This window comes from Ranitomeya variabilis, chromosome 2 (assembly GCF_051348905.1).
Source record: "Ranitomeya variabilis isolate aRanVar5 chromosome 2, aRanVar5.hap1, whole genome shotgun sequence".
Classification (NCBI taxonomy): Eukaryota; Metazoa; Chordata; class Amphibia; order Anura; family Dendrobatidae; genus Ranitomeya; species Ranitomeya variabilis.
The window spans coordinates 286,398,168-286,418,305 of NC_135233.1; the positions used below are offsets into that span (position 1 = coordinate 286,398,168).

The window sequence follows — 20,138 nt, forward strand, 5'->3', positions numbered from 1 at the left end:
CTCTGCTTCTGGAACCGGAGATATTACCACAGCGGATAGCATTTGCTGGAGTTCTGTGTATAGAATGTTCTGTAACCTTGATGATGGAAGAGAGGTCACCTCTAGTCTCTGTGGTGGACAGGAGGAAAATTATATCTTTACTCCTCTTCTGAGGTCACGATTTTGCGTTCTGATATTTCCTGCCATTTTGAGAAGTAGTTTGAAATCCTGCTCCCTACTTGTTTGGCGTCATTTTCTATCTAAACATGTGTTTTGAAAAATATTTCTTTCTTTACCCCCTTTCGGGTAGCTCCACCATCCAGTTTTACCTTTCCTACTGTAACTGTGGGGTTTGCGTCTGAAGTGGACAAAATGGCCTCTTTTTGACGATTTTTGGTTTAGGAAGATTTTTCTTTTAGTCTGTCACTTTCTTCAATAATTCGTCCGGAACCAAACACGTATTCTCCTTTGAAGGTAATAGAGCATAATTTAGACTTGGATAGGATGTCTCCACTCCACATCGTTAACCATAGTGCCCTTCTGGTGGTGTTGGAGAGCACTGACAGCTGAATCAGTCTGCATTGCTGCGAGGATGAGTCATCTGCAAGGAAACCAAGAGCTTTGTAACGAGCGAGGTAACGAGGCCATGTCTTCTCTGGGGGTACCGCCCTTAATATGGTCTTACAGTTGTTGCAACCAGAGAAATAGGGATGCAGGCAGATGCGACATTGGTCTTTAAGGAGGTCGCCGATGCTTCCCGAGACTTCCTCAATAAACTAAAATAGCAATGAAGGACAGCATCCAATCCAGGTGAAATATACAAAACGATTCCTTTATTTGCCAAAAATGGCATTTTGGCAAATAAAGGAATCGTTTTGTATATTTCACCTGGATTGGATGCTGTCCTTCATTGCTATTTTGGTATGTACAATTTCCATGTGGTCCAGTGGAACTAGAACTTGCATCTACATGTCTGTCGTGCTGTCAGCTACTTGCTATTTGTATTCCTCAATAAACTGTCCATCTTGCAGGCAAGTAGATCTTTAAGTTGAGAGGAGTCCTCAAAAGGGTAACTTAGTTTTCTTGGCTACCCTAGCCACCTGGAAATCCACTTTGGGGATTTCAGTCCAGCACTTTGAGACGTCTTCATCTAGAAGAATGAATGTAAGAATAATGGTGTGCACTCGAGTCAGGGACACGGAGGTGCTGGTGAAACGGACCGTGTGGTCTAGTCAATCATGTAGAGAAATTCACCGCACACTCAATTCTGGTATGATGCAAAAAAAGGGTATATGCCAAATTTATTTAAACACGATAGACAGAAGTTTGCCACAATAATACTTGTAGAGAGAACCCAACGTTTCGACCCTCCCGGGTCTTATTCATGGGGTTGCTAGAAAAGTAAAAACGACAGTATAAATAACTGTTTGTCATATAACACTATTTTGATAACAGAAACAACATAGAGGAAAATAAAATAACAAAATAACACCAAAAAATTAGAAGTAAGATTAAAAACAGGCAGCCAGGGTTAGTGAGGGACTAGCAATAGGGAGCGACGAAAATCAGCATCCGGCGATATGCTAGGTCAAATAAGGTATAGTAGGTAAAAATACACTTTCATTACCTCTGATCCTTGGTATATACACATACACAACAGTGGCAGTGGTAAAGGGTAAGTAAAGTTATATACATAAATATCATGTACGGTGACTGACTAGGGTCAGTCACCGTACATGATATTTATGTATATAACTTTTCCACTGACAGGCCACTCCATGTTGTAACGGCCCTCATAATCAGGCTCCATCCATCTAGGACACAGAAACTTTATCTGGCCCTCCAAACAAGGTATCCTATGGAGCTTTTCCTCCCCCCTTTTTTCCCCCCTTCCTTTCACTACCATTATGGACACACTTTATGGGACCGGTCTCTAACCAGTGGACATCTTACTGCCATACATAGTGGGACCATTCTTCTGTTCCCTCTATTCGGGGTCACATATTAGGGGACCTTACCTCTATATCCTTGTACGCCTCTTTCATGACCACCTATATGGGGATTCCAACAACATACCCTAAACATTCTCCACAGCTACATGCACCTATGACCACTAGGGGTTCTTGTTCCTCTCCCTATTACACCAGCAATATTCTATTTCTTTATGTATACTGCTCATCCAGTGTAATACAATTAACGTCTTATCATAATGACAGGTTTTGCCTGGAAGGGATCGTTTACTTACCCTTTACCACTGCCACTGTTGTGTATATACCAAGGATCAGAGGTAATGAAAGTGTATTTTTACCTACTATACCTTATTTGACCTAGCATATCGCCGGATGCTGATTTTCGTCGCTCCCTATTGCTAGTCCCTCACTAACCCTGGCTGCCTGTTTTTAATCTTACTTCTAATTTTTTGGTGTTATTTTGTTATTTTATTTTCCTCTATGTTGTTTCTGTTATCAAAATAGTGTTATATGACAAACAGTTATTTATACTGTCGTTTTTACTTTTCTAGCAACCCCATGAATAAGACCAGGGAGGGTCGAAACGTTGGGTTCTCTCTACAAGTATTATTGTGGCAAACTTCTGTCTATCGTGTTTAAATAAATTTGGCATATACCCTTTTTTTGCATCATACCAGAATTGAGTGTGCGGTGAATTTCTCTACATGGTTCATCTAGAAGAAAGCGATCCTTCATATCACTTGGGAATTCCCAGAAAGGAAGCTAAACGTCCCATCAGGGGTGGATTAAGGGTAGCCAGGGCCCCGGGCTGTTCAGACACTGTGCCCCCCCCCCCCCCCGGTCATGTGATGGGGGTCATGTGACGGGGGTCATGTCATACCCGAACCAGATTATTCCAGAAAAATGGCCGGGCCCTACTCTACTGTAACCTATTAAATATTTGTTAAAATCTGCAATACAATTTAGGTATATTTTGACCAATAATATCACATACAAGGGACAAATACCACAACACCATTTCCAGACCACATATTACCACCACATAGTGACTGAATACTACAATACTGATCAGTGATAAAAAAAACCCAAAAAAACACAATACTATCACCATAAGTGCCAGTATTCCCAGGAGATCTGTACTTAGTATGCAGTGTCTGTGTAGAGGTAATACAGAGATCACTGGTGGTATTATACACAGGACCTCTGTATATAGTGTATAGGTAATACAGTGATCACTGGTGACATTGTACACAGGACCTCTGTATATAGTATACAGTGTATAGTGTCAGTGTATAGGTAACACTGACTCACCAGTGATGTCTCTAGGTGAAGTCCTTCATCTTTCATCCAGCACAGGCTGCCAACATTTCTTCCAGCCAGGACTCGTTTCTGCAGGAAATAACACAGTTATCTCAAGCTCTGCTTGCAGAACACATAACTTAATTTTTCACAACTTCTACATTACACCACATGGAGAAAAAAAAGGCGATATAGTGTCACTCTGCACAGTAACAGGACCGCCGCCCCCCCCCCCCCCCCCATTTAAAACCGTATACTCAAAAAATAAAAAATACATCACTGCAGTAATAATATCCCTCAATTAGCCCCTATGGTAATAATATTCCCACACCCTGGCCCCGTGTGTCTCATTCCTGGCTCCAGCCATATGTTCTCCCATCCTGCACTCATGAGTATCCATTCTACCCAATGTGATCTCCCCATCCTGCCCCATCTGTCTCCATCGTATCCATCCTGCCCCATGTCTTTCATTCTGCCCCGTGTCTCCAACCATGCCCCGTGTCTACATTCTGCCCATGCCTCCAGTCCTGCCCCCAGTGTTTCCAGCAATCTGTCCCAGCGTGTCCTCCAGCATTGCCCCAGTGTCTCCAGCATTGCCCCCCAGTGTCCAGCAATCTGCCCCAGTGTCTCCAGCATTGCCCCCAGTGTCTCCAGAAATCTGCCCCCAGTGTGCCCAGCATTGCCCCCAGTGTGCCCAGCATTGCCCCCAGTGTCGCCCAGCATTGCCCCCAGTGTGTCCAGCAATCTGCCCCAGTGTGTCCACCATTAGCTTATCAAAACAAGAAAAAAAAAAAAAAACATCTCCTCACCTGACCAGCGATCCAGGCGGCGAGCTCCCTCCAGCAGCGCACACTCGCCGGCGACGTGTGCGCTGCGGGCGGCCGACTTCAGCTGCCAGCCTCCAATTGGCTGGCGGCTGTTAACTATTGACGTGCGGGCGCGCGCCCGCACGTCAATAGGAAACCGCCGCAGCGCCGGAAGGGGCCCGGTGAGCAGATGAGAAGGGGCCCGATGCAGGCCCCCTCTCTCTGCCCACCGGGTCCGGGGGCATATAAATGCTGGCGCCGGTGGGCATTCACAGTACTCGGGCGGATTATCAGAGGGTAAATCTGTGCGGTAGCCCAGGGCCCCCCCCCACACCACTGGGCTACCGCCCATATTGACCCTCTGATAATCCGCCCCTGATTCCCATACACCCAGGATTAAATTTTGAAAGTTGTCATGGATGGGAAAACCATCTTCCTTCTTGATTTCAGACCCCGAACATCTCATCTTGGACTGTGCAGGATGGTTTCTCCTATTCAATTCCCATTGTATTCCTGACTGCCAGCAATAGTTCACCCATATCTTTCTTCAGAGGAAAAGAATAATTTTTTATTATCCTCCGTATGACTGAGTAAGTTCACCTTATTCCAGCCATTCTTCAGGACCTGATATTTCAGCTTCTGAGTCAGAGGTATCCTTAGGGGCGTATTTCCTATTTTCGGATACAGGGGGCCCCTGAAAAAAGATTGGGAGAAGGTAACTAGGGATGACTGGATCTCCTGTTGCACCATCCCTCATTTCATCCTTCAGGGATAGCTGTTCTTCCCAGACAATTTTCTCCATACATAGCTGACAAAGCTTTTTATGGGCAAATAGAAGTTTTTCACTGCAGATGGCGCATTTGCGATTTGCAGATTTTTCCCTCAATTTTGGTGCAGGATCCTTGTCTCCCTAGAAGAGAGAAGGGAAATTTCCATAAGGATGGATCCTGTACCAAAGGGGAACCTACCCTTACCAGGTATACTCACTTGGCCAGGATTAGCGCTGGGCTCTGCAGACGCAGATCAAAGAAGGAACATCCACCATTTGAACCTCAGTCCTACCTTATGGCGTGTTCAGTCAGGGTCCTTTTATACAGGAACCGAGACTCAGCCCTTCTCATCCACTAGAATGAGATCTCTCCCCCTCTGTGATAGATCCTGTCTTCTGGCACCTTTTCTAGGTTTGAAATTTCCCGCCAAAATGGCAGCGAGTTCCACTGTGGAATACGTGACGGAAGTGATGTTACATCTTCTCTCTCGGTGGTGTACGTCACTTCTTATGCACACCAATGAGAACCCGGAAGACACCGCCGGCATGCAGGCGCGAGGGAGAGGGGCTACGGGAGGCCCCCAGCCACTCCTCACCATCCAGCAGTGCCAGCCGGTGCCGGAGGATGGTGCGGTCCCACCCGAGGCAGGAGCAGCTGCGGGAGGAAGGTCCAGGACAAACAACCCAGGCTGCTTGGCTTAAAAAAGGTATTACAAGAGTCTGTGTGCGTTCCTGAGAGGTGGGCCGGCAACAAAGAATCTCTTCATCCCTTAGAGACAGGAAAACTGAGGATAGAGGGAAGGGAAGGGCTATTTAAACCTCTTGTTTCCTGTCCCTAATTAGGATGGGGAGGCAACCTCCTGTGTGCTATCGTGGAGGGGATTAGAGAAAAATTTGTTGCAAATTGTTTTAGCATCCCCCAACCCCATGAACTTTCCACAAGTAGAGATACTTGAAATGTGCTTAATGGGCTTTTTCAAGAGCTTGGAAAATAGATTCCATTCTCGACATTCTGTGCTGATCTTATAGACCATGTTATGTCTAGCCTACTTCTTGAACGGGACTTCAGTCCTTAAGACAACTAAAATGGCCCTGGATGTGTTAATTTGTTACGGTCATGACAGACGCACTAGTACGATGGAATTAGACCTACCAACAATTCGGTTTCCAGGAGTCCATCAGGACACCACCCTTATGCAATAAAGAGTTATTGTTTTTTTATAAATCCAATGTATCCATTATCTATAACCTTATATCCAGAATTGGGATTGTAAAAACGTACACTACAGAAGCTTATTAATAAAACACAATATATTTTAGAACGAGGGGAACTTTGAATGGGTGTAGGGCAGAACAGTGCATACAAACATTATAAAAGAAAGAAAAAAAAATACAATAAGTGTCTTTCTGTTGTAAACTTTTGCAAAGAATAATATGAATATTTCCACAGCCACATCACAGACTTGTTGGAATTGTTCTTTGCAGGTGACGACAGGACTTTAGAAGAGCCGCAGACCGGCTTTAATGTGATTCAGTTCGCTCTGGCTCCAGGACATGTCCGTTGCAGTGGTGATGGCAGAGGAGCTACAGATATACAAATTCATGGTTAATACAGTAGAATACTGCAGGGACTTGTTTTTTTTAATCAATCAGGTCACTAATCCTCTGCACAATTCGGCTCGTATTACCTTACTCAGGTCCTTTGTGTGGATATTCATGGATTCTCGCTCTCCAGTTGGGTTATGTGGCCACATGGTGACCCCTGGGAATTACATGGCTGTGTTCTCTGAAGGGGTCACCATGTTAGTTGGCAGAATTGACTGTATGATGCAATTGCATAGACTGTATCACACACATTCTCTACAGACTCTGTTCTGAGCTATGATATTCATTATAACCAGAATAGGAGTCTTTCCCAGTCAGGGAGGAATGAGCCATTAGCTTATTGAGGAGAACATAAGGAGAAGGATCATTGTCACCACAGCAGACAGAGATAATCCGAGCTGCCCGGGTGATGCTACACTGAAGCAAGGGATTGATGGAGCAGATGAGTAAAAACAGGGCAAAATTTGGGAATGAAAATGGAGGCCAAACTGCATAGGAGTTAGTACACAATGTACAACAGAAGGGAATCATGTTGGGGGTTCAGGAGTGAAAGGAATATCAGCTTGACCGATTCTTTAAAAAAATAAATAAATAAATAAAGCCTTTCTACAATCCTGGCAGTAATGTGGATAATGGTTCTGATGATACAGACAGCAGCGTGTCCGGTGTGTTCCCAGCACACTAGCGTGGACTCACACGTAATGTGTAGCTTTATGGCATAGATTTAACCTCAGGAGTAGAGTTGAGCGACTTACTTTTTTCGGATCGAGTCGGGTTTCGCAAAACCCGACTTTGTCAAAAGTCGGGTCAGGTGAAATCGGCCGATTATTGCGTAAAGTCGGGGGCAGACTGAAAAACGAAACCCAATGCAAGTCAATGGGGAATCAAAGTCGGCAGTGAGTGGAGGACATGAAAACACCTACAGTGCCCATTTTAATGCCAAAAACATCAATTCTTATTACTGAAGCTTGTCAATCTTAATTTACTTTATAATAATAGTTAGGCATTGAAAACTGGGGGTCATTTGCCCAAAGTTGTGGGGGGGGGGGGGGTAGGGCTGGCTCAAGATTTTCGTGGGCCCAGGAAACGCGGAATACGTCACGGCGGTGGAGCAGGGAGAGGTGAGTATTTCAACTTTGCAAGTGCTGTGATCCTGAGCAAGCAGGGGGGGCCCACTCGTTGGCATTGGCACTGGCACAGGGCCCCTCATAGTACGGCGGTGTGTTTGACGGCGGGTGGCGCCTCCCACCGGCAGAGACACTTTTGCGTACTATGAGGGGCCCTGTGCCAGTGACGTCACCAACGACTATGCCCCTCACCTGATGAAGGAACCTGCACTTCCATCTGCACCTTCCTCTTTGTCCCTGTGTAAGGTGGTATAGTATGCGGGAAGGGGAACCTGGCTCAGCAGGGTCAGATTCTGGCTGTGTAGAGTGCAAGGGGAATGTAGTGGTCTGGGTCAATGTACCAGCAGACTCATCTAGCAGTGGCTGAGCAATGGGCAGGATGAGGAGGAAACACAGTTAGTAGGCCCAAATAATAAAGTGGGCTAAATGCAGTTCAAAATTGGTAACAGGACTAAACAGGCTGCATTGCTTTGTTCAGCGGAGGACAACTGTAATGAGCGGCAGACACAGTTAGTAGACCCAAATAATAAAGTGGGCTAAATGTCTGCCAAAAAATTGTTCATAAATAAACAGGTGGCATAGCTAGGTACAGGGGTGGGCTCCTCTGCTGAGTGTCAGACAGTGGTAGTAGGCGCAAAGTATTAACTGGTCTAAATGGAGGCCTGGGCCCCTGTACATTTTAACTATCATTTCAACAAATTTGTATTGGCAGTGCCATTGAAGGATTTAACAGCCCAGACTACAAAGTGGTGGAGCAGGGAGAGGTAAGTATTGCAAGTGGTAGAGCACTGTTCGAGCGGGGGGGGGGGGGGGGGGGGGGTGTTTTGGGGACGACACTCTCGTGGGCGGCGGTACTGGCACAGGGCCCCTCATATTACGACGGTGTGTCTGATGTTGGTTGTGCACCACCACGGTCAGAGACACTTCATTGTACTATGAGAGACCCTGTGCCGTCGCCCAAGAGTGGGCACACGCACCTGTCCAGGCAAATGGCACTCGCACGGGTGCTTGCACCAGGTGGCGACCACGGCCCTGTTGGGGGGGGGGGGGGGGGGGAGTCAGCCCATTTAGGGAGGTATAAAAATGGCCTATGGTGGACATTCAGCAGCTGCAAATGGAGGAATTGGAGAAGTCAGTTAGAGGAGGCCAAAAGCAAGACATTTTTCAGGCAAGCTACGTGTCAGCAGGGGAAGGTGGGGCCAAATAATTTGAAATCCATGATTGGTTCATTTTAATGAAGGTTAGATCATCAACATTTCAGGTAGCCAGACGTGTCCTTTTTTCGGTCAGTATTGAATCAGCAGCACTGAAGACTCTTTCTGATAGCACACTAGCAGCAGGGCAAGCGAGCTCCTGTAATGCATATTCTGCCAATTCAGGCCAGGTGTCTATTTTAGATGCCCAGTAATCAAAGGGGAATGACCTGTGAGGGAGAACATTGATAAGGGAGGAAAAGTAGTTCGTAACCATACTGGAAAAATGCTGTCTCCTGTCACTTTGAATCGATGCAGCAGTACCTGTCGTGTCAGCGGTCATTGCGAAATCACTCCACAACCTGGTCATAAAACCCCTCTGTCCAACGCCACTTCGGATTTGTGCACCTCTAACACCTCTGCCATTTGCCCCCTACAGCTCGTGTGAGAACCATCACCGCCACTGTGTGCTGGGAATGCCTGAACCAAACGGTCTACAAGAGTTGCTTGTTTAGTAGCCAATATTTGCTCAAGGTTCTTATGTGGCATGATATTTTGTAATTTTCCTTTATAATCGTGTATCCAGGAGGCAGGCTAACCAGTAATAGTCATCGGTCATCATTTTGATAATGTGGGGGTCCCATTTTAGGATACGCAAGGCATACTCAGCCATGTGGGCCAATGTTCCTGGTGTCAACTCACTGGTCCTGCTGGGTTGAGGAGTACTTTCTTGCAAATCAACATCACTTGTGTCCCACAAAAACCCTGTACCTGACCTTGCAACGCCACCAGTTTCTATTGCCCCCTGAGAAGCATCCTCCTCCCATAAATATTCATCCCCATCATCCTCCTCCTCTTCGTCCGCCACCTCGTCCAGGACAGTTCCCTGAGCAGACAATGGCTGACTGTCATCAAGGCTTCCCTCCTCTTCGGCTGCAGAAGCCTGCTCCTTAATGTGCGTCAAACTTTGCATCAGCAGACGCATTAGTGGGATGCTCATGCTTATGATGGCGTCGTCTGCACTTACCAGCCATGTGCACTTACCAGCCATGTGCATTCCTCAAAACACTTAAAGACTTGACAGAGGTCTTGTAGCTTCGACCACTGCACACCAGACAACTCCATGTCTGCCATCCAAGTGCCTGCTCGTGTATGTGTATCCTCCCACAAATAAATTACAGCACGCCTCTGTTTGCACAGCCTCTGAACCATGTGCAGTTCCACCTTGTTGCAACGTCAATTATTAGGCGGTGCTGGGGAAGATTCAGTGATCGCTGATGGTTCAGCATACGGCTGGAGTGTACGGGCGACCGGCGGATGTGCGAGCAAAGTCTTCGAACCTTCAGGAGCAGGGCTGGTAACCCTGGATAATTTTTCAGAAAACACTGCACCACCAGGTTCAAGGTGTGAGCCAGGCAAGGTATGTGTTTCAGTTCTGAAAGGGCTATGGCAGCCATAAAATTCCTTCCATTATCACTGACTACCTTGCCAGCCTCAAGATGTACACTGCCCAGCCATGACTGAGTTTCTTGCTGCAAGTACTCGGCCAGTACTTCCGTGGTGTGTCTGTTGTCGCCCAAACACTTCATTTCCAACACAGCCTGCTGACGCTTACCACTAGCTGATCCATAATGGGACACCTCGTGTGCAACACTGGCAGCTGCGGATAGGGTGGTGGTGGTGGTGGAGGATCGAACGCCTACTGCCAACTGTTTCCTAGACCGTGGGCTAGGCAGAACTGACCCACTATGGCTGTCCCCTGTGGACTCTGCATCCACCACATTAACACAGTGCGCCGTGATGGACACGTAACGTCCCTGGCCATGCCTACTGGTCCATGCATCTATTGTGAGGTGCACCTTTCCACTGACTGATTGCCTCGGTTCTGTGTAGGCCATCAGGTCTTTGAAAGCTTCGCTTTCAACCAACCAGTAGGGCATCATCTCTAATGAGATTAGTCTAGCAATGTGGGCGTTCAAACCCTGTGTACGCGGATGAGTGGATGAGTACTTTCTTTTCCTAACGAGAGTCTCTTGTAGGGTGAGCTGGACTGGAGAGCTGCATATGGTGGAACTAGCGGTAGTGGTGGACATGGCAGATTGAGAGAGGGTTGGTGATGGTATTCTTGATGTTGGCCTACATACAGTGTTTCCCACCAAAAACCTTGTGATTCCCTGACTGCTTTGGCCTTGCGACGATACCTCCACATTTGCTGCTGGTGGTGTCCTAACCGGTGGGGCTTACAGTGAGGGAAGCAATGTAGCGTTGCTGACTACCTTCATTCTGAGCACGTGCACCAACGGAACGTGACGTTTGGTAGTTAGTCCAGGCTTGCAAGTGCATGCTGGTTAAATGTCTACACATGCACGTTGTATTTAAATTTTGAAGATTCTTCCCTCTGATAAAGGTCTTTGAGCATTTCTTAAAGATAACTTTGGCAATTTTTTAACCAAGATCCGAATGATCAGTGCACACTGCACTCTTCCTACTATGGAATACCTTTTCAGGCATTGCACGCTGTGCTACTTTCACCGGATGGCCACGCTGTCCTTAAACTGTTTTTGTTTTTGACACACGTTTTTGGCCTGATACGGGCCTGCCAGATGACAGCTGTTACGATGAAGATGGCTGCTGCGGATCATCTACCTCCGTCTCTGAGCTACTGGCAGCAGCACCCTCTTCCCCCAATGGCTGCCAATCTGGGTCAACAACTGGGTCATCTATCACCTCCTCTTCAATGTCATGTGCACCTTCCTCTGTGTCACCGTGTAAGGTGCTATAGCGTTCGGGAGGGGGCACCATAGTCTCATCAGGGTCAGATTCTGGCTCAGTACACTGCGAGGGCAATGTAGTGATCTGAGTCAATGGAACAGCATAATCTAGCTGTGGCTGTGCATCAGTGCACTCCATGTCCGATTCATCTTGTAATGGGCTGCTAACAATTTCCCTTTCTAACCCAGGCACGGTATGTGTAAAGAGCTCCATGGAGTAACCTGTAGTGTCACCTGAGGCATCCTTCACTTTTGGTTTGGGTGAAAGACACAAGGAAACGTCTTGCTCCTGACCGGGAGCATCCACTGCCTACTCGCTGCGTTTATATTTGGAACTTTCTGAAGAGGAGGCGAAAGAGCTAGAGGCTGAGTCAGAAAGGAAAGCCAAAACTTTTTCCTGCTGCTCCGGCTTTAAAAGCCGTTTTCCTACTCCAAGATAAGGGAGCCTTCGAGGCCTTATGTAGCCAGACAATTACGCTGGCTCAACACCTCCAGCCTTAGGTGCCATTTTGCTTTTCCCACTACCACCAGATGCTCCACCACTACCACCACCATCATCAGTACCAGCTGGCAACGACCGCCCACGGCCTCTTCCACCAGACTTCCTCATTTTTGGGAAAATCTAAACCAAAATAACAACCGTTATATGGTACTGTAAAACAAGGTAGAAGGTGTATATAAACTTGAGAATTTAAATCTCCCTTTTTTTGGGGGGGGGGGTGAGACTGCACCCAAACTCAGGGCCAGTGTATAACACAACACAATGTAAGTGGCAGAACGAGGCTGGCTGATATACGACAAACTAACAGAACTGACGTATATCCACTTTGTGACAATTTGAATCTCCCTTTTTTGGGGGGAGACTGCACCAAAACTCAGGCCCAGTGTATAACACAACACAATGTAAGTGGCAGAAAGTGGCTGGAAGATATCTGAAATTGTACTACAGTCCTTGTATTTTTTTCAATCTCCCTACAATGATCTCAGGACAAGTATGGCAGCAATACAAAGGACTGCTGCACACAAAAGTGTGGACAAAAACAAGATAACTGTGCAAAAAGGAGCAACAGGATTTTTGCTTTTAAAAAAGCAGTTGGTTTGCACAGCAGCGTGCAAACAGCAATGCAGCTATCAGGGAGCCTTAAAAGGCAGCCTAATAAGTTACAGAGCTGATGCACAAAAATATACCCTCCACTGTCCCTGCAAAAAAAAGGTGGTGTTGGACAGTGGAAATCGCTACAGCACAAGCGGTTTGGGGGTTAATCTTCCCTCCCTAACTATATCCCTTCTGATGAAGCTGCAGCAACCTCTCCCTATGCCAAGATCGGCAGAAGTAAGATGGCGGTCGGCGTGCACGCCCCTTTATACCCCGTGACGCCGAAGAAAGCAAGCCAATCACTGTCATGCCCTTCTCTAAGATGGTGGGGACCGAGACCTGTGTCATCACGCTACCCACACTCTGCGTCCTCCTTCATTGGCTGAAAAATGGCGCTGAACGCGTCATATGAAACACGACTTTGGTGCGAAGATCGGCGACCTCATGGCCGATCCCACACTAGGATCGGGTCGGGTTTCATGAAACCCAACTTTTGCCGAAAGTCGGCAATTTTTGAATTTGTCCGATCTGTTTCGCTCAACCCTACTCAGGAGATCTAGAATAATTCTACACTTCTCAGAATCATATACAATTCAGCATGCAATATGTGGGTGTTACAGCGGATTCACGGTGACCTCATCTGCAATGTAACAATATGCTGGGTGTGAATTCTCCCCCAAATTTTTTTTTCTCAGCAATGTATGAAGGATCTTAAAATCCACTTTTTTTTCCACTTCCCCTTGTTGACCAGTTTCAGGGCAGACAACACTTCACCTTCTGCCTACCGAGAAACAAGATATCGCAGCCCACGTTCTTATTAATCCATCCGTTATGTTCAGGAACCGAATTAGAGCAAGGTAAACAATAGTCACCCTCCTCACTGTAGGGCAGCTGCCAGCATGGACCAAGTATGCAATACAAGAAAAAGAGGCTTTTATACACAAAATGACATCCAGTAAAGGGAGAGATATTGTACTACATAGCCCACCTCATGCTGCCCACCCCTTCTCTCCCTGCCTGTACAAAGATGCAGCAGACACCTTATCTTAAGTGAATGCGGCCAAGTTTCTGGATCCTCAGTGCCTGGATGGGCCTAGCAGGGATCCACGCTACTCTAAAGGTACCTTCACACTAAGCGACGCTGCAGCGATATAGACAACGATGCCGATCGCTGCAGCGTCGCTGTTTAGTCGCTGGAGAGCTGTCACACAGACGGCTCTCCAGCGACCAACGATGCCGAAGTCCCCTGGTAACCAGGGTAAACATCGGGTTGCTAAGCGCAGGGCCACGCTTAGTAACCCGATGTTTACCCTGGTTACCAGCGTAAATGTAAAAAAAAAAAACACATACTCACATTACGGTGCCCGGCGTCCGCTTCCCTGCACTCCTCCTGCATCCTGTGTCTGCACTGTGTGAGCGCCGGCAGTACAGAGCACAGCGGTGACGTCAACGCTGTGCTCTGCTTTTACTTTACGGCCGGCGCTCACAGTCAGTGCGGGAAGCAGACGGCGAGGGACGTGTGACAGACAGCAGGAGGTGAGTATGTACGGTTTGTTTTTTTTACTTTTACAATGGTAACCAGGGTAAATATCGGGTTACTAAGCGCGGCCCTGCGCTTAGTAACCCGATATTTACCCTGGTTACCATTGTAAAACATCGCTGGCATCGTTGCTTTTTCTGTCAAACACAACGATACACGCCGATCTGACGACCAAATAAAGTTCAGAACTTTCAGCAACGACCAGCGATATCACAGCAGGATCCTGATTGCTGCTGCGTGTCAAACAACGATATCGCTATCCAGGATGCTGCAACGTCACGGATCGCTATCGTTATCATTGCAAAGTCGCTTAATGTGAAGGTACCTTAAAGCTTTGTTCTAGCATACTGCGGGGGTCCTGGCGATCAGTCCTCCAGGAATTGTTTTTTGGTGGGACTGGTTGCACTTTTGAATGACACCATTCATTTTACCATATAGTATACTGGAAAACAGGGAAAAAAAAAATTGCAAATGGGGAAAATTTGTGAACAAAACGCAATTCTGACTGTTACAGTGTACATTGTGGTAAAAATGACGTTGCAATATGATTTGGTTCATCAGTACGATTCCAGCGATACCAAATGTATCCACTAAGGCTACTTTCACACTAGCGTCGTTCTACGCACGTCGCAATGCGTTGTTTTGGAGAAAAAAAACGCACCCTGCAAAGTTGCCCGCAGGATGCGTTTTTTTCTCCATAGACTTTTATTAGCGACGCATTGCGACAGATTGCCACACGTCGCATCCGTCGTGCGACGGATGCGTTGTGTTTTGGCGGACCGTCGGCACAAAAAAAGTTACATGTAACGTTTTTTGTGCGTCGCCTCCGCCATTTTCGACCACCCCCTCCTCCCCGGACTGCAGAATGGGCAGCGGATGCGTTGTAAAACTGCATCCGCTGCCCACGTCTTGCAGAAATTTCACAGCATGCGTCGGTACGTAGGCCCGACGCACTGCGACGGGCCCGTACCGACGCTAGTGTGAAAGTAGCCTAAAATAAGTTTTTGGGGGGTTGTGTTGCCACTTTGAGACCAGCAACATTTTCAGTCAGCCTTTGATAGCGGCATTTAACAGGTTAAATAATCATAGGTGTTAAAGGCAGGTCCCCGTGAGCCCGTTCCATACACCAGTTTCTGAACATGTACGGCAGATGTCGTGAAGGGGTTAATACAGTTTCTGCTTTACGTCGGAACAATCCCCCCCCCCCCCCCCCTCCACTGCCATCATGGCAGGTGCTATGCTGCCAATCTATGTCAGACATGCTAGCCACTGAGAAAAATAAAACTAAATGGTCTCCCACCTCATTGGGATATCCCGGGACTCAGAGTCCTGCTGTTCCAACACAGTCATCATAGAGTAACTGTCAACCAAAAGGCAGCCAGGGTCTTCAGATTGTCCAGGGACCACTCCTAGTGGATACTCGCCCCACTTCACAGATTCTGCAATACAGTAGAGAAATGCAGTCCAAGCACTGGGAACTAAAAGATCTCATCCCGGAAAAATAGGATAGTTATCGAATCATACCAATAGGAAAGAGGCTTATATACAATTGTGCTCAAAAGTTTACAGGCACAATTTTTGCTTTCTTGGCCTTTTCTCAGAGAATATGAATGATAACACCAAAATGTTTTCTCCACTCATGGTTAGTGGTTGGGTGAAGCCATTTACTGTCAAACTACTGTGTTTTCTCTTTTTAAATCATAATGACAACCCAAAACCTCCAAATGACCCTGATCAAAAGTTCACATACCCCGTTTCTTAATACCGTATATTGCCCCCTCTAACATCAATGACAGCTTGAAGTCTTTGGTGATAGTTATGGATGAGGTTATTGTCTCAGATGGTAAAGCTGCCCACTCTTCTTGTCAAAAAGCCTCCAGTTCTTGTAAATTCCTGTGCTGTCTAGCATGAACTGCATTGCTTGAGATCTCCCCAGAGTGGCTCAATAATATTGAGATCAGGAGACAGATGGCCACTCCTGAGCCTTCACTTTTTTTCTGCTGTAGCCAATGACAGGTCGACTTGGCCTTGTGTTTTGGATCACTGTCATGTTGGAATGTCCAAATACGTCCCACGTGCAGCATCCGGGCTGACTGCAAATTTAGTAACACGTATACATAAACATATACAAGGTCGCGCTGGAAAAAAGCCACTAAAAACGCTAAATGGGCATCCACAAGTAATACTTAGATAAAACTGGATAATTAGTAATAAAAAAATTATAGTCCATGATCAAAACAGCCACAGTAAAAACAGCCACAGAAGATGCAGAGTTAGTTGGTATAGGTATGTTACCTTGCAATATAAAAAATGCTGGTAGAAGGAGGATTCTCTTACCCGCAGTGTTGAGCTTCTACGAAGACCAGGTGTCTTTAAGTTGCCATACGGCGGTAGTTTCTAGTCCAAAATGTAAAAGTCTTTCTCCAGGTGGCAGCCCCGGCTGGTGGCAGCCCCTATTCACCAGGATGCAGGTAATAGCGGGGTCCTGCTGAGCCGACGCCACATGTGGTATGCACGGTGATTCCAGCTAGTCTGCAGGACCTTTGTGACGTAGTGACCCACGTGACCGCTACTACAACCCGGTGATGTGTACGAAGTGCGATAGGGACCTCTATCCTACGCGTTTCGGAGACGCCTGTCTCCTTCAGGGAAGTTTTTATTGTGGCTGTTTTGATCATGGACTATATTTTTTATTACTAATTCTCCAGTTTTATCTAAGTATTATTTGTGGATACCCATTTAGCGTTTTTAGTGGCTTTTTTCCAGAGCGAAATTGTAGATATGTTTATATATACAATGTGTTCCAAATTATTATGCACAAAGAGTTTAGGAGTGATAAGGTTAGAATTTTTTTGTTTGTCATTTAGACTCATTGATGGTGATGTGTGTCAGGGCTCTTTATATCACTGAAAGCAATTGCAGATACCTGTGCAAATTAGTTTGGCAGATGTGTCCAAATAAACGCAAGACTACTTAAGAAGGCTGTTCCACATTATTAAGCAGCTTACATTTTTTGCCAAAATGGGAAACAAAAAGGATGTGTCGGCTGCTGAGAAGCAACAAATTGTGGAGTATTTAGGTCAAGGCATGACTACAATCAACATTGCCAAGACACTTCATCGTGATCATCACACAATCAAGCAGTATGTAGCTGATTCCCAGCACACACGTGTGCGTGCTGATAAGGAAAAATTGAGGACTCTTTCCAACAGGCAATTGCGTAAGGTTAAGAGCAGCTGCAAAAGTGCCTTGTCATAGCAGCAGACAAGTTTTTGAAGCTGCTGGTGCCTCCAACGTCCCCAGAACAACAAGATGCAGGGTCCTTCAGAGGTTTGCAGCTGTGCGTAAGCCATCCTGTCGACCACCTCTATCCACTGCACACAAGCAGAAACGGCTCCAGTGGGCCAAACGATACATGAAGATTGACTTCCAAACTGTTTTGTTCACCGATGAGTGCCGTGCAACGCTTGATGGTCCAGATGGATGGAGTGGAGGATGGCTGGTTGATGGACACCCCATGAAAACACGGCTAATGCACCAACAAGGAGGAGGTGGAGTAATGTTTTGAGCTGGAATCATGGGGAGAGAGATGGTCGGCCCCTTTATGATCCCTGAAGGGGTAAAGATGAACTCCATAATCTATGTGGAGTTTCTAAAACACTTCCTGCCATGGTTCAATAGGAAGAACCGTGCTTTCCGCAGCAAGATCACTTTCATGCATGATAATGCACCGTCTCATGCTGCAAAAAACACATCTGCATCTCTGGCTGCTATGGGCATAAAAGAGGACAAACTTATGGTGTGGCCACCATCTTCCCCTGACCTCAACCCCATTGAGAACCTCTGGAGCATCATCAAAAGGAGCGTTTATGATTGCGGGAGGCAGTTCACATCTAAGCAACAGCTCTGGGAGGGTATTCTGTCCACATGCAACACAATTGAAGCAGAAACCATCCAAAAACTGACAAATTCAATGGACGAGAGAGTTCAGAAGCTTCTTTCGAACAAGGGGTCCTATGTGCAAATGGAACATCACCTAGAATAAAGTTTTCACTTGAAAACTGTTTGATTTCATTTTGTAATAAGCTGATAATGCTTATAACTTTACAATTGACCATTTTTTTGTTCAAAATAAAAAAAAAAAAAAAAGTTGAAAACTCTGCTGTGCATAATAATTTGGAACATGCATTTTGAGTGTTTATTTTTTTTAAAAAAAGATACTGTTTTCATAGGCAGTTTGTTCCAAAACATTGCAATTATACTAGAATAGTAGATGACTGGAAAACAACAATGACTGCAATTCAGATAGGTAATTTAGAGAAAATATGAGGAAATATTATTTGCATAATAATTTGGAACACAGTGTGCGTGTTACTATATTTACTCCATTATTGTACAATTTTTTGTGGGAAATTGTTGGATCCGCTGCAGGACAATAAGCCTCTGTGACACTTTGCGCCACTTTGTTACATTTTGATTGCAAATTTGCCTCCAGTATTTCCTGACAATGTGCTGCATTCATCTTTCCTTCAACTTTGACCAAGTTTCCTGTGCCTTTATAGCTCACACATCCCCAACCCATCAGTGATCCACCTCCGTGCTTTACTGTAGGAACGGTTTTCCTTTCATCATAGGCCTTGTCGACCTCTCTCCAAATGTAACGTTTATGGTTGCCGGCAAAAAGTTCAATTTTGGTCTCATCACTCCAAATTACCTTATTCCAGAAATTTTGAGTCTTGTCTCTGTGCTGTTTTGCATATTGTAGGCGAGATACTTTGTGGCATTTGCACAGTAATGGCTTTCTTCTGACGAGTCGACCATGCAGCCCATTTTTCTTCAAGTGCCTCCTTATTGAGCATCTTGAAATAGCCACACCGATAGTTTTCAGAGTCCTGTTTCAGGTGTTATTTGTGGGTTTTTCTTAGTTCAACTAGCTTTTCCTGTAGATCCGTTGACAATTATTTTGCTTTCCCCATGATTCACAATCCAGAAACGTCAGTGGCTGGATGAAAGATGCAAGAGTCTGTCTGGATCCCACAAACTCACTCAGCTTTTATGCACACACACTGATTACAAGCAGAGAGGTCACAGGTGAGGATGTTACCTTTAGTAGCCAGTCAAACCCATTTGTGTCAACTTGTTATCAGGCCAAAATCACTAGGGTATGTGAACTTTTGATCAGGGTCATTTGGGTGTTGTGGGTTGTCATTATGATTTAAAAAGAGAAAACACAGTAGTTTGACAATAAAAGGCTTCACCCAATCACTAACCATGAGTGGAGAAAAAGTTCATATTCTCTGAAAAAAGGCCAAGAAAGCAAAAATTCTGCCAGGGTATGTAACCTTTTGAGCACAACTATAGGAAGCAATCCAAGCAGCTCTGCCCTAAAGCCACCAGTGATGGAGCTGCACATATACCATCTGCCATAGAGCTACATTCTACACATTTACTGTGAACATGTGTTCTGTACTCTGCTGGCAATACCTGAGCTGACACCCCAGACAGAGCCTTCAAGGGCTGCTCTCCTCTCGGTCGCAGCTTTCGCATTAATCATCTGAGTGTATTCCTCCTCGTAAGACTCTGTGATCATCTCCTCGTCCTCTGACTGTTCACTGCTCTCTTCTTCCTCGTCAGGTTGTGCTCTACCCCACTGGCTGAAGGATTGACTTTTAGTATCCTGCTTTATTCTCCACTGCAAGCTCTCCACGGTGTAGATGGGCTGGTCATTGTAGTCTACCGAGCCATCAGCCCCTTCATCCTGGATGAAGATGAGGCAGAGGCACAGCAGCTTCTCCTGCGTGGTAACTGCCACATTTGTTCTCAAATTTGAGAAAATCCTAAATAAGAAAAATGATGAGTAATGTTGGAAATAATCATATGATAGCTGTGATTATGATGCTTGGGGACATAGGACACTTTAGTTACATTTTGTTTTTATAGTCCGGATTCAGTTTTCTAACAGGACTTAAGCATGTATCAATTT

At 45.9% G+C, this 20,138-nt stretch overlaps 1 protein-coding gene across 2 annotated transcripts in view; it reads right to left on the reverse strand.

Annotated features, from left to right (window-relative positions):
* Window positions 1-6,118: 6,118 nt before the first annotated feature.
* LAS1L (LAS1 like ribosome biogenesis factor) overlaps window positions 6,119-20,138 on the reverse strand; it is a 70,865-nt gene continuing 56,845 nt past the window's right edge. The window contains exons 11-13 of one of the 2 annotated variants that reach the window (XM_077285086.1): window positions 19,640-19,992; window positions 15,456-15,594; window positions 6,119-6,407 (exon numbers count right to left, since the gene is read on the reverse strand). In XM_077285086.1, the coding sequence (XP_077141201.1) occupies window positions 6,323-6,407; window positions 15,456-15,594; window positions 19,640-19,992 (577 nt within the window). In that variant the 3' untranslated portion in view covers window positions 6,119-6,322. Of the gene's footprint in view, window positions 6,408-14,433; window positions 14,598-15,455; window positions 15,595-19,639; window positions 19,993-20,138 lie in introns of those variants that run through there. The other variant, XM_077285085.1, reaches the window with a different exon arrangement.